We start from the raw sequence: 12,666 nt of genomic DNA on the forward strand, positions 1-12,666 counted from the left end.
TGACCAGATGAGGATGATTGGCCGGATGTTGAGATTCAGCTAGAAACAAAGGGTATAATAACAGGGTTGCTTCAACCCTGAGTCCTAGAGGTCGTTCAACACTGGTGGAGTGCGTTAGCCAAGCGCCGTGAGCGAGACACTTCGTGAAGCGTGTATTTTTGCTCTTCGTTAAAATACATCCGGGAGAATCGTTTGCTCGTACTATTAACGGTAAATATTGATATAACATATAAAAAAAATATTTGAGAGGTACTTGATAATATATAAAAAATAATTACGCCTAGACGATATTCAATGACCAGATGAGGATGATTGGCCGGATGTTGAGATTCAGCTAGAAACAAAGGGTATAATAACAGGGTTGCTTCAACCCTGAGTCCTAGAGGTCGTTCAACACTGGTGGAGTGCGTTAGCCAAGCGCCGTGAGCGAGACACTTCGTGAAGCGTGTATTTTTGCTCTTCGTTAAAATACATCCGGGAGAATCGTTTGCTCGTACTATTAACGGTAAATATTGATATAACATATAAAAAAAATATTTGAGAGGTACTTGATAATATATAAAAAATAATTACGCCTAGACGATATTCAATGATCACGTGAGGACGTTTGGCCGGATGAGCTGATTGGTCAGATGTGATTCAGCCAGGAGCGAAGGTTATAAGAACAGGGTTGCTTCAACCCTCAGTCCCAGAGATCGTTCGACACTGGTGGAGTGTGTTAGTCAAGCGCCGTGAGCGAGACACTTCGTGAAGCGTGTATTTTTGCTCTTTGTTAAAGTACAGAGGAAAATACGTGGCAATGTTAGTATTTTTACTAATATATTATCATTGTTGTTGCTACAGATATAATATATATAATTTGATTAAGTACACAAAAGGATTATTTGTTTCTGAATGTTTCGAAATTAGTTATCGAAATTTGCAATGATCGTTCGCACTTTGTTTATGATCTTTTCTGTTATGTAATTTGTAGAAGATGCCGAAAAAAGAAAATAAACCGCAATGGGCTAGCCGAGGCGGAAGATGTGGGAATTTTGACGATAAACACTATTTTGGTAAGTCTTTCATCATTACTCGTGATAAACTTAGGTGACATTGGTTTACAATAATGTACATTAATTTGTTGCTTTGCACAGAGCACGATGACCGTGTTCCCAGGAACGACAAAGGTTCATATCTTCGTAAGAGGCCTAGAGAATCGTTCAAAACACAAGCAAGACCAACAAGGGATGTGCCTAGAAGTCTGGCATTAGCATTGTTAGATGAAGATGTACAAATGGCAACAAGTTCTAATAATAATAATAATAATAATAGGCAAGTTATTATGACAGAAAGAAATAGAAGGACGCAACGTGGAAGAAATAGTCCTGCGCCACATAGAAGATATCGGACTAGTTCGGTTCCTAGACCTAAGAGATTTCCAATCGGAGAAACTAATTGGTATAAAATTTCTGTAAGTATATCAGGACATAAATTTTAATGTTCAATTTAGTTTTAGTTTTAGTCATAAAAATCATTTTTGATTACAGATACCATATGGACAGAAATACGATAAAGATTATATAATAAATAATCTTCTTAGTTATATAGCACCAGAAACTTTTCTTCCAATAATGGTAAATATGAAACATTTCAATTACATTATATAATTACAAATAAAATAATTACGAAGTGTTAACTCTGTGCTAAATGTAAAAATTTGTCAACAGTATCGGGTTTTCGAAAATGAAGCCAATTTTTACGTAGACGATGAGAAAATAGCAGTTGCGTTATTTAACTGTGATCGTAAAATTACAACTACTAATGGATACAAATTATTAGTAAGAGTCTCGATATCACCGTTTCCTCAATGTGAAATTGATGACAAACTGAAAGAAAGATTGAAACAAGCTATGGCTAAACGATTTGTGCATGATACAAATGCACTAGACTTGTCAAGGTTCCACAGAGATCCAGGTTAGAAAAATTTTAAGTAATGTTTTACACATAAATTTCTTTATACGGAATATTGTAGTAATTTTGATTGTTATAGATCTTGCTTCCGACTACTTTTGTGCGATATTCCAACCTGCAATATTAAAAGCAGTGTTAGACATTGTATCAGAATACATACCAGATTTAGAGGCATTAAATTTGGATGGAAATAAGTTGCAGACAATCCAAAATTTAAATATTCTGAATAGAAAATTTTTAAAGTTGAAGATATTGTATATTGGAGATAACAGGGTACGTAATTTAAGCTGATACAAGCTATGTGTATTTTATCGTTTATATCACAGTGATTGATTCAATATATAATTAACGTTTTGCAGATAAAAGATATTAATCAATTGGATATTATCAAAGATCTGAAATTGGAGGAGCTCAAATTGGCAGGGAACCCTATATGCAACAAGTATAAATCTCAACAATATGATTACATTAGGTAATATATTATTTCAACACTATCTTTCTTTTCAACACTATCGTTCTCCAGATTTGGGTTGAATTGACATCGTTTAAAAATTTTAATTAATACCAACAATTAACAGTATATACACTAAAAATATCAACCTATTAATTTATTAGAATATCTATCATATTTTTAAGTTGCATGAAATGAAGTAATAAGTAGTTCTTGAAAATTCCAAATTATTTATGTATTTGTTCCATTACATTAAACTTTTCATTAATAAGGTAAATATTTCTGTTATTACGATTAACGTGGAGCTTTTTGTTTTTCTTTCATGACAACAGTGACGTGCGGAGAAGGTTTCCCAAACTCCTTCGACTGGTATGTAATAATGTAATAATCGTATTATCAATCACTATACTTCATAAAATATAGAATTATTATGATTAAACTACTTTTAATATTTTATAAGGATGGTACGGATCTCCCAAAGCCAATCACATTCGATGTGGGGGACGAAGAAAACAAAATACCCCCTTCTCAGAGGATGTTTGTTGCAAATGCAAAAGCACAAGAAATTGCCAGTCAATTTCTACAGCAATACTTTCTTATATTTGATAGTGAGAATCGCCAACCATTGCTAGATGCGTATGTCGAAGATGCGTGTTTTAGCATGACCGTGTCTTACCCTCCTCGCTATACTAACAAGTAAGTTTCTGCATACAAGTTAACTCAGGAATAAATTTATATATTTTTAACATATATTTTACTAATAAACGGAATATTACAGATTAGATGGATACCTAATGGAAAACAAGTACCTAACGGACAATAGAAACCTGTACAGAACAGACGATACAAACAGAAGGCAGAATTTATTAAAACATGGTCGTTTGCCCGTAGTTTCATTTATTTCCGAAATGCCACGAACTTCCCACTATCTGAATACATTCACAATGGACATCAACCTGGTTACAGTAAGATCTTATTTCTTTGTAAACAAAAACGAAATGTGCAATATATTATTCGTTGTGTTATACAGCAGCTTTATATTTCTAGGATGTAATGATGATGATTACACTCACTGGACTGTTCAAAGAGCTTGACAAGAAAGAACAACCTATTCGATACTTTAATCGAACCTTTATAATGGTACCGGAAGGAAATGGTTGCCGTATTCGAAATGAACAACTACATATCAGTCAACCGACAAAGACACAATTAAAACAATTGAGTAGTGAACAACAAGCGCAAATGACAAATCCAGAATCACAGACTCCTTCGATTAGCGACAATGCAAAATCATTAACGGTTCAGTTACCCGAAGACGTAAAACAACAAATGACGGTGACGCTCAGCCAACAAACAAACATGAACTTGCAATGGAGTTTAAAGTGTTTAGAAGAAGTATCATGGAATTATGACAATGCGCTTTCAGCGTTTCAAGAATTTTACAAACGGGGAGAAGTACCAGCGGAAGCATTTAATAAATAAGAATGTAATTTTATATATATAAGAAGTAAGACTTAGGAAAATTTCAATTTTATTCATTATTCCTTTCTGTTGCATGTATCTTTACGGTACATGATACATTTGTATTGTAATCAGTGTAAAGGTGCAGTTTTCCTAGATAGTAGTTCTTTTTCTTTTCTCATTAAAAATAGGGAGTTAATTTTAATCGTATTCATTATGTGTTACAAATGGACATTGACTTTTTTTTCTTACTTTATAGTTATAAGAAATTACTGCTTAAAGTCTTATGCGTTTATTATTTTTATAGCGAATAAAAAGAAGATTGTTGTAAAATACTGAAAACGGCCAATAATTTTTTCCACGAAGTAATGTATTTAACAGCAATATTCTTTTTATGTCAATGAAATGCATAATGCTTTTATCATTAAAGAATACAAGATGTATATTATTTTTATTTTAAGAGTAGTTGTCTTTCATAAATTAAAATTTAGCCATGATTTTAGCTTTAAAAAATTTCAGGGGATGTTAATACTAGTGTGCGATACAATTGATTTTGACTTTCATTTTTGTATGTCTGAAGTTTCGTACAGTGATACGATATTCCAAACTTCAGATTTTAATTTCTTATAATTATTTACAACATACAATTGTAATTCACTTTTGGAATTATATCGAACATGAGCATTGTGTTCATTATGAGAAACACAAATAATACTTAGATTTTTCGCACTGCTAGTTCAATTACGAATCATATTTCGTATGTATATAATGATGTGCATTTTATATTGTGATTCAAGTAATCTATATTTGATACGTTTATTCCATCCTAGAATACGTGTGCGATAGTACTCTAACGTTTGTAAATAGACAATTTTATAATACTATATAATTATTTGTGCCTTTCTTTGATTAAACTGTCTCAAATGAAATGAGCATCATTATGTATTTGATACAGATTAGTTTACATTAAATTTAATAAGGCTACAATATCATGAATGTATAATCTTAGAAATATTATATTATGCATTAACATTATGTATAGTTGTCAAATTAAGATATTTGTATATTAATATAATGTAAATAAAAATTATAAATTTGTTAAATAAAATTTGGTTTTTACAGAATAAATGTGGTGTTTGATGTTTTTTAAATATTTCCCGTCCACGAAATATTACGTATTTTCAGGCTCAATCACCGCCGAGATCTCGCTTTCTATCACTTGGGAATAAAAAGTTAATTAATTTTTACTTCTAAAATCATAGGATGCCATAGAATACTTACCTTATCAATTTCTTGTTTCGTTAAGTTCTGTTTTCCTTTCCGTTTAAAGAAACCTAACTGAAAAATGTTATTAAATAAAACATGTTATAATCACGTTCAATAAAAAGATATCTTACCATGTTTAAAATTGCGACACAAATGCATAATAATAACAGTCCGACCAAAACAGAAACAATAATAATCCATAGATGTAGCTTTTCCATTTTTGGAGTGTAATAAAACATTGTCATAACTTCTACCGTGGAACTATTTTTAATCATTTTTAAATTAATTCAGATAATATATAGATATAAATACTTAGAAAATATGTAATAAAATGTGAAATGTATTTACCGGGTTCCATTGATATCTAGCCTTTCATCTGGTTTTACGATTTCTACTTTTACCTCGGTGGTAAATTTGACAACGGTTCTTTTATTCCTAAAGTTGGCTTAAGGTATGGAAAAAAGCGTAAATGAATGAAACATGTAACCGTATGTTATAGTATGTATATATATGTATGAAGATGTAATGTAAGTGATTACCTTTAAATTTATCGACATTTAATAAAAATTTAATCACTAACTTTCCAACATCTTGTAACGTTTTCAACGTATTTAAACTACATACGATGGTCGTACAAGCTATCTCAGGTGTTGAACAATTTATATAAATAATATTATCTGTCAAATTTTTGTTCAATGTTTCTAGAGTTTGAACATTCTTCACGTTAGTTAGGTATACGGCTGAAGCCTCTACGTTTCTTTTGTGTATATCAAATTTATCTAAAAATGATTCCTCTTGAACTTCACCTAGTTGACTATCCATTAAAATACTCTCGGAAGAGCATTCAAAAAGTTCTCCTGATATGTATAGCTAAAAGCATATTTCATCGACAATTTATACCTACAAGAAAGAGAGTCTATAAATTCTTACTTGAGGTTTGTACATGTATATCAAAGTTGTCGAGTCTTCAGTAGCTAATGGCACTTTAACAACAAGTTGTGCATCTTCTATAGGCGATGTTCCAAGTTTATACACTTGATAAGTATGTTGAAAAGTAATATTCGAAGAACTTTCGTTTAAAGTAGTTAAATAGTAGGCTTCTTCATTTGCTTTCCTGAAAAATAATGTTTGTAAAAACAAATGCATTGTTTACTACAAGACAAATATATCTAAATAATACGAACCCATGCAAAGATAGAGAAACCTCGTTTACTAAATTAAGAGTTTTGCTTACGTTCGTCATTCCATGATTTGTACTACGAGTTTTTATGATTGCATAAAAATATAATTTATTACGGTCATACAGCGATCCATTAATTAGGTGTCTCATATCCAAATTTAATTTAACACTTCTCTATAAAAGAAAAGCATAAATTTTTATTATCATACATTAACAATACGATTTGTAAGAAAATTTTCAAAGTACCTCCTCTCCGTTCCAAATGGGGTTTCCTGTATCACAGATTACTATCAAATTTTCTTTCGAATTGTCTTCTTGACAAAAGGGTAAAATGCTACGTAACATTATTCTCTCAGGGAATGTGAACTCAAGTATGGTAAGGTACGCAGGTTCTCCATAGTTTTTTAAACTGATTTCTAAACTTATATCGCTCGAACCAATAATCCACGTATCGTTGTATTGTATATCATAAAATTTTGCAGTAGCGGATATATTAGAATTACAAACTTTATCTTCTCCACAGCCGATGTTGAAAGGAAGGAAAGCTTGAGCAGTTTGTAATTTATTGTTTCGCTTTTCAACAAGACAGTATTTGCAAAAATTACTCGACGTATTATCATATAAAAAATCATGTTTCGCAAAAATACTAATCGGCTCGATAAAATCTCGTATGTTTCTCTGTGAAATATCATATTAAATAAAACATAAGTTGGTACAAAATTGACACAAAAATATGCTTAACATTACCGTAATATTAACTTGAGCAGATAGGCAAACATTTGACGTCAAGTTAGAAGATTTCAACTCCAAAATTGTTTGTTGAGTTCGCTGGTAACGTTCGTCTATAGTAACTGTAATCTTAGATTTTATAGCTAGAAATGAATTATGATTCGTTGTAAAATATAAACAGCTTTAACCGTATGTGAAGATTTACATAATTACATACATGTACCTTGTTCACTATTATAACGTACATTACGTACAAAGTATAGCGGACATATTTTAACTAAGAATTGCCTAGCGTCTCTTTCTAAAGTATTAGGTACAGTCTCAATTAAAAGTTGTGTTTTTGTTACTGGTTTACTACGTAGTATTATAGCGTGTCCTGACTTGTATGCTCCAACTGCGATATCCAAATATCTGCGCGTAGAAGATTATTGGACCTGTACTGATCAAATAGATTTAAATATCGCATGGTAAGTTTTACCAACCCATTTGCATCGATATCAACCGGTTTCGATATTGAAAATCCAAATCTCTGTATTTTCTGCGAAGGACGCTGTAAAATTTTTGCAGCTTCGATTCGCTCCGACACTTCCAGATAATCTGAACCGCCGTTGAATACATAGATCACGCCATCATTCTCCCAAGGTGATCCCACAATAATATCTATTGCAATAAGAAAACAAATTCTACGAAAACCTATGCCATTTGATATAAATAGATTCGGATTACCATCGAATCCATCAGCATCCAAATCACCGCTAGCTATAGCATATCCAAAATGACCTCCTTCTGCAGTCCCGTATAATATTTGAGACATTTCAAATTGTCCCTGCAAAAAATACATAAAGTACCTATGCCAGGGCTCTGCACTATGCAGTACGATATGCTGCGAGACAATATATTTTCAGCGCGAAATATTTCTTACTTTGGATGTACCGACAAATACATGGACTCTGCCGTTATCTTCTCCCCAAAGGGGTGCTCCAATTAGAAGATCATCTAGACCGTCATTGTTTAAATCCCCTACGGCCAAACTGGCTCCAAAAAATTCGCCGATATGAGTTCCATCTAGCTTTGTAACAAACTCACGCGACTCTGGGTTGACTATTATTACCTAGAGAAAGAAATTGTTCATGGAAAATCTTTAATTTGATATAATTTCGAGATATTGTTAATTACCGTGCCAACATAGTGCCACCCGGGAGCCCCACTGACGAAGAGTAATTGATCTTTTTTGAAGAAGTATCCAGATTCAACGCTGTATCCTGTAAATGTATATCGTTGCATACTAACCATAAAAATAAATTTATCGGTATAAAGGACATACCAAACTGAGATAAATTGTCAAGAAACGACAACTCTATGGACATCGTTTCATTTAAATATACTACATCCACAGTGCCGTAATCTTCGTGTTTTGGCTTCCCTACGATACGATTTATTTTTCTCTCTTTTTTGCCTTCATTGCCTTTGGTTTGCTAGATTTTATTATAAAAACATTACTATATGGTATAAAAGAATGTAGCAGTTTAAAATATTATTTATGTACCTTCATTGAAGCATAATGAACAGAAAAACCATGAAGCGGATTGTACCAAAATTTCGAATCAAAACCTAAACGATCGAAATGATATAATTATTTAATACATATGTTATTAATCATAATTTTAATCATTAATTACATACTATAGGACATAAGATTCTTGTCTTCGATTGACAACACGCCCGAAGAAACTTTTCCACTGTAACACATGCCTTGCAAAGTTTCGAAATTAATATTTGTGAATGGTTTTGAAATCACTACAATTGTCCGTGGTGCGCATACCTATAATTAAAATGTCATTAAAAATTATATTTAATATCACGAAATTGTTATTAACATTCCACTTACTGTCAGAATCCCATTTATTTCGTCTACAGAAATGGCACTCCCAAACCAACCAAATTGTTTCCGTATAAGTATGTTCATTGCGAACCGCGTTTCGTATCCTTTTTCGTTCTCAATCTTTTCTGGCTTAATTATTTGACATTTGCTATTTTTAATCGCACACCGGAACACGACACCAGGTTCGATCAGATAGGAAAATCTCTGTATAGAAGGCGAGGAATAATTTCCTTTCGGTGCTCCAACTATCAACCTTTCGTAATTATTATATAAAAATTAAATACGATCTAAGAGAATAAATTGATCGATATTTCACATACAAGGAATAATATACATTACCAGGGTGTATCAGTGTCCGGTTCATAGTATAAACGTACAGTGTAACCGAAATAATTATTAACACCATAAGAATAAATAATAGGAAAATCTATGTCTATATTATATCCATACACTGTTCCAACGAACAAGAGGAATATTTCTATAACAAGTATTCTGTAAACCATCGTGGCGAATTCAAACTTTACGTGCTCGACGGAAAAAAGTATAAAACTATCGCAAATTTTTATTCAAGCACAGAAAGACAAATGATAATACAATCGTTGAGATATGTGTCATCATAATACAATTTAACTGTGACTAATGAATCATTTATTTCATCAAACTCATCGTCGTATTACAAGGCTATATAAAAATCGCATTTAGAATCGCATACCTAAAATTTTTGAATTTTTTAGCATGTGTTTTTCGATATCCTTCATGTAATATGGTAAACGATCTCGTGGGTCCTTCGCTGGTAATTTGGGACACTACATATATAAAACATATTTACAACTTATATATTTCTAATGTAACATTTATACTTTTAAATAATCAAAGATTGTAAGTATACCTTGGCTTGTTTCCTTAATTCCAAAGCTGTAGGCATCAGTTGGATAGTTCTCTTTTCTCTATTATCTAAAGTAGGGTGATCCATAAATAATGGTATTTGAAATTTATTCTGATATGTAAGCTCTTCAAATTTTTTCATCATCTCCCAGAATACTAAAACTTCTCTAGGGTCAATACAACTCTAAAAACATAAGAAATATTTTTAAAACTAATTGCAAATTATCAAGATTCTAAAGCTATATTAAATAAAAGTTGCACACTTTTGCAGCTAATTCAAGTCCAACTTCATCAGCCTCAGTTTCAGATTGTCTTTTGTACCAAGAAAAAATAGCAGCAAATAATATATACATAGTTGAACAAAGTGTAGCTGCTGCTCTACTTTCATAAAATACCCAAATTAGAAATGAAAATACAATAGTTGCAACGTAATATATCATTCCAACAGACAATGTTTCTGACTAGGAACAATTATATTATCATTAATTATTATTTCCTAGATTAGTATTTTCTTCCTTTATGAAATATTAATTATGAAATATTAAAAATATCATTTACAAAATAATTATAACTCACTATATGAAGAAGCATATCATGTGACATTTCATGGGCTAAAATAAACGTTAGTTGATCATTGCTTTTAATAAAGTTGAAGATGTCAATAATTACAATAATATTTCTATCCTAAAACATTTAATATAAAATGTAATTTTTATTATGTAGAGTAAAATTTTATTCTGCTTTTCTATATATGTAGATGATCTACATACTGGTAAGATCATAACATTAGGAAATGATGTTATATTATTAAACATACGATGGATTATAGTAATAGTCCAATCAGTGTCTTTAAATAAATTTTTATTAGAGTTTATCAACCGCTTTAGTGCTGTGGCAATTATTTTATATTTGGGATCATGTAATGGTACCACGTTCTTCTGATTTTGCACTATTACCTATATAAATTTGTGAATATGTGAAATACTGCCATTATTTTCAGTTCGCCCAGATTTTTGTTTAAATACATACTTGAAATGTAATTTTAGAATTTTCAATTTGTTGAGCTTGATCAACTAAAATTAAACGTGGTTTCTTTCTTACTGGATCTTCCTCCAAATGTGTCAAACAATAAACAAATAAAACGAAAGATAGAAATCCCAAAGAACCTAGAAATACATATAACATATATTTCTTATATTATTTTAAATACTTATAAGTGACAGATAGTGTACCATAAATAGTATATTTCCTTCGCTTAAACCATCTTATATATTTTTGCTGTTGTTCTATAGTTTGTTTCAACCACCATTTTCTTACAAAATGACCACAACAGATTGATCCAAAGCACAGAATTAATGGCGCAGGATAATTTAATCTTTGAGTTGTATGAAAATTTGATATTTGAAATTTCAAACCCTGCCATCTTAGTTCAAGTTTTTTACATTGAATCGAAAATGTTCCATAATTGGTACTATACAATAGACTTCTTTTTGTACATGTTAAAGCTCTACCAGTAGTTAATCGAAGATATTTGAAATACATTGTTTATTCTGAACATTTATATAAATGAAACCATTATAGCAGTATAACTTTTCAATAAATCTTTATAAAGGTTATAAACTGAAAAACTTTGCATAGGTCTTTCCTGAAGCGATAATTATTTTGTATGGCATAATATAAGGTTAGGATACTTCTTGTTGCTGAAGAACAGATAAAAAAAGAAAAATTTAAAGCGAAAAAAGAGGAAGAGCATATGCTATATGCACTGTAATGTATGTTGCTTGCATTAAAGAGTACAGTATTTTTAGAAAGAAAACCAGAAATCCGGTATACGAATGCCTGTCAAATGTTTTTTATAATGGTATCAATGTATTGATGCATCAGCTGATATGTGTCAAAAAAGGCAGCTTCGCTTTCCGTCGTACAGATGTGAACTGTTGATACTTTAAATGACCTTTAACGAATAAAGATGTACTTAAGTATTGCAACATTGTATTTAGGAAAAAAATGAAATGCTCCAACGTATTTAAATGAATTTCGCAATTTTATTATGTCTAAATATATTTTTAACTGAATATTTAAAAACTATTTAACGTATGTAATGTTAGAGATTTGTCACAAGCTTATAATCCATAATTCAAACAAAATCGATTAATAGCTGTTATAATAGTTGATCAAAACTAATACATATAACATAATTTTTTTTCCAAATTAACCACAAATCGAGGATACTCAATTAATTTTCTCGTTTCTTAACGTACAATACACAATATATCTCTGCAAATGTAAAATATCTTAAAATCACTTTGTATAGAAAATGTTGAAAAAACAATTATATACATACTTTATTTATGTCTTTCAATCTTAAACCATTCTTTAGAGATAACTAGTAAATTATTTTTTCACAAATAATTGGAAAATTGCATAATTGTTTATGTTTATTTATAATGTTCAACTTTCGAACAATATGTATGTAAATGACCAACGTTATTTTAAGGTACATATTAGTCTCCTCTTTCAGTAATCAATTTCAAGAGAACAAAACGAAAACAAGTCGGTTCGGTTAGAATAAGAATATTTAAGAAACTCGTGCGAGCATTACTATGAAAATAAAACGAAAAATTCACAAATGAGACTAAAATGCATATGACGTATATATGCATATATACTGATCATTCTTGAAAATAAACCGGACAGGAATTAATTTATGGAGATACAAATTAGAAAGGAATTCGATTGAATATTGAATATGAAAACGGTGAAATTTCTAAGAACAATATACCGATACAGTAAACGAAGCAGAAAGCACGTACTCGTATGTCTGCTATAAAGGGTTCAGTGTTGATTCTCGGTGCAGCT

General features: G+C 30.9%; 3 protein-coding genes across 6 annotated transcripts; 1 reads left to right on the plus strand and 2 right to left on the minus strand.

Annotated features, from left to right (window-relative positions):
- The first annotated feature begins 672 nt into the window (after window positions 1-672).
- LOC139988128 (nuclear RNA export factor 1-like) lies at window positions 673-4,993 on the plus strand. The gene is made up of 11 exons (XM_072005163.1): window positions 673-801; window positions 974-1,055; window positions 1,137-1,453; window positions 1,530-1,616; window positions 1,710-1,956; window positions 2,033-2,226; window positions 2,313-2,425; window positions 2,737-2,773; window positions 2,865-3,100; window positions 3,183-3,369; window positions 3,452-4,993. The coding sequence occupies exons 2-11, from the start codon at window positions 977-979 to the stop codon at window positions 3,884-3,886; spliced, it is 1,932 nt and encodes a 643-aa protein (XP_071861264.1). The 5' UTR covers window positions 673-801; window positions 974-976; the 3' UTR covers window positions 3,887-4,993.
- Window positions 4,076-9,728, minus strand: LOC139988125 (integrin alpha-8-like). Of its 4 annotated transcripts, XM_072005149.1 has the most exons (19): window positions 9,262-9,432; window positions 8,929-9,175; window positions 8,724-8,862; window positions 8,587-8,651; window positions 8,365-8,515; window positions 8,217-8,302; window positions 7,963-8,151; window positions 7,767-7,866; window positions 7,523-7,700; window positions 7,258-7,451; window positions 7,059-7,183; window positions 6,558-6,989; window positions 6,316-6,485; window positions 6,062-6,245; window positions 5,671-6,001; window positions 5,480-5,576; window positions 5,263-5,392; window positions 5,147-5,203; window positions 4,076-5,083 (listed from the first exon to the last, which is right to left on the minus strand). In XM_072005149.1, the coding sequence occupies exons 1-19, from the start codon at window positions 9,423-9,425 to the stop codon at window positions 5,081-5,083; spliced, it is 3,042 nt and encodes a 1,013-aa protein (XP_071861250.1). In that variant the 5' UTR covers window positions 9,426-9,432; the 3' UTR covers window positions 4,076-5,080. The 4 variants fall into 4 exon arrangements, with proteins under 4 accessions (XP_071861250.1, XP_071861251.1, XP_071861249.1 ...); XM_072005150.1 differs by lacking the exon at window positions 9,262-9,432 and adding an exon at window positions 9,635-9,728 and having other exon boundaries at window positions 4,076-5,203; window positions 8,929-9,126; XM_072005148.1 differs by having other exon boundaries at window positions 4,076-5,203; window positions 7,264-7,451.
- LOC139988129 (metalloendopeptidase OMA1, mitochondrial-like) lies at window positions 9,554-12,592 on the minus strand. Its single transcript, XM_072005164.1, has 7 exons — window positions 11,040-12,592; window positions 10,837-10,973; window positions 10,578-10,763; window positions 10,384-10,491; window positions 10,071-10,268; window positions 9,812-9,991; window positions 9,554-9,728 (listed from the first exon to the last, which is right to left on the minus strand). The coding sequence occupies exons 1-7, from the start codon at window positions 11,347-11,349 to the stop codon at window positions 9,621-9,623; spliced, it is 1,227 nt and encodes a 408-aa protein (XP_071861265.1). The 5' UTR covers window positions 11,350-12,592; the 3' UTR covers window positions 9,554-9,620.
- Between the last annotated feature and the right edge of the window lie 74 nt (window positions 12,593-12,666).

The sequence above is a fragment of the Bombus fervidus genome, chromosome 6 (assembly GCF_041682495.2).
Source record: "Bombus fervidus isolate BK054 chromosome 6, iyBomFerv1, whole genome shotgun sequence".
Lineage (NCBI taxonomy): Eukaryota > Metazoa > Arthropoda > Insecta > Hymenoptera > Apidae > Bombus > Bombus fervidus.

Excerpts from the sequence above, each read along its gene's own strand:
- LOC139988128 (XM_072005163.1), top strand. The coding sequence starts at position 977 with ATGCCGAAAAAAGAAAATAAACCGCAATGGGCTAGCCGAGGCGGAAGA. Across the intron at positions 1,617-1,709 it reads AAACTTTTCTTCCAATAATG|TATCGGGTTTTCGAAAATGA; the intron begins GTAAATATGAAA and ends ATTTGTCAACAG. Across the intron at positions 2,774-2,864 it reads TTCCCAAACTCCTTCGACTG|GATGGTACGGATCTCCCAAA; the intron begins GTATGTAATAAT and ends ATATTTTATAAG.
- LOC139988125 (XM_072005146.1), bottom strand. The coding sequence starts at position 9,425 with ATGGTTTACAGAATACTTGTTATAGAAATATTCCTCTTGTTCGTTGGA. Across the intron at positions 8,863-8,928 it reads AAATAAATGGGATTCTGACA|GTATGCGCACCACGGACAAT; the intron begins GTAAGTGGAATG and ends TTTTAATTATAG. Across the intron at positions 6,990-7,058 it reads CTGCTCAAGTTAATATTACG|AGAAACATACGAGATTTTAT; the intron begins GTAATGTTAAGC and ends GATATTTCACAG.
- LOC139988129 (XM_072005164.1), bottom strand. The coding sequence starts at position 11,349 with ATGTATTTCAAATATCTTCGATTAACTACTGGTAGAGCTTTAACATGT. Across the intron at positions 10,492-10,577 it reads CTAATGTTATGATCTTACCA|GATAGAAATATTATTGTAAT; the intron begins GTATGTAGATCA and ends TAAATGTTTTAG. Across the intron at positions 10,269-10,383 it reads ATGATATGCTTCTTCATATA|TCAGAAACATTGTCTGTTGG; the intron begins GTGAGTTATAAT and ends AATTGTTCCTAG.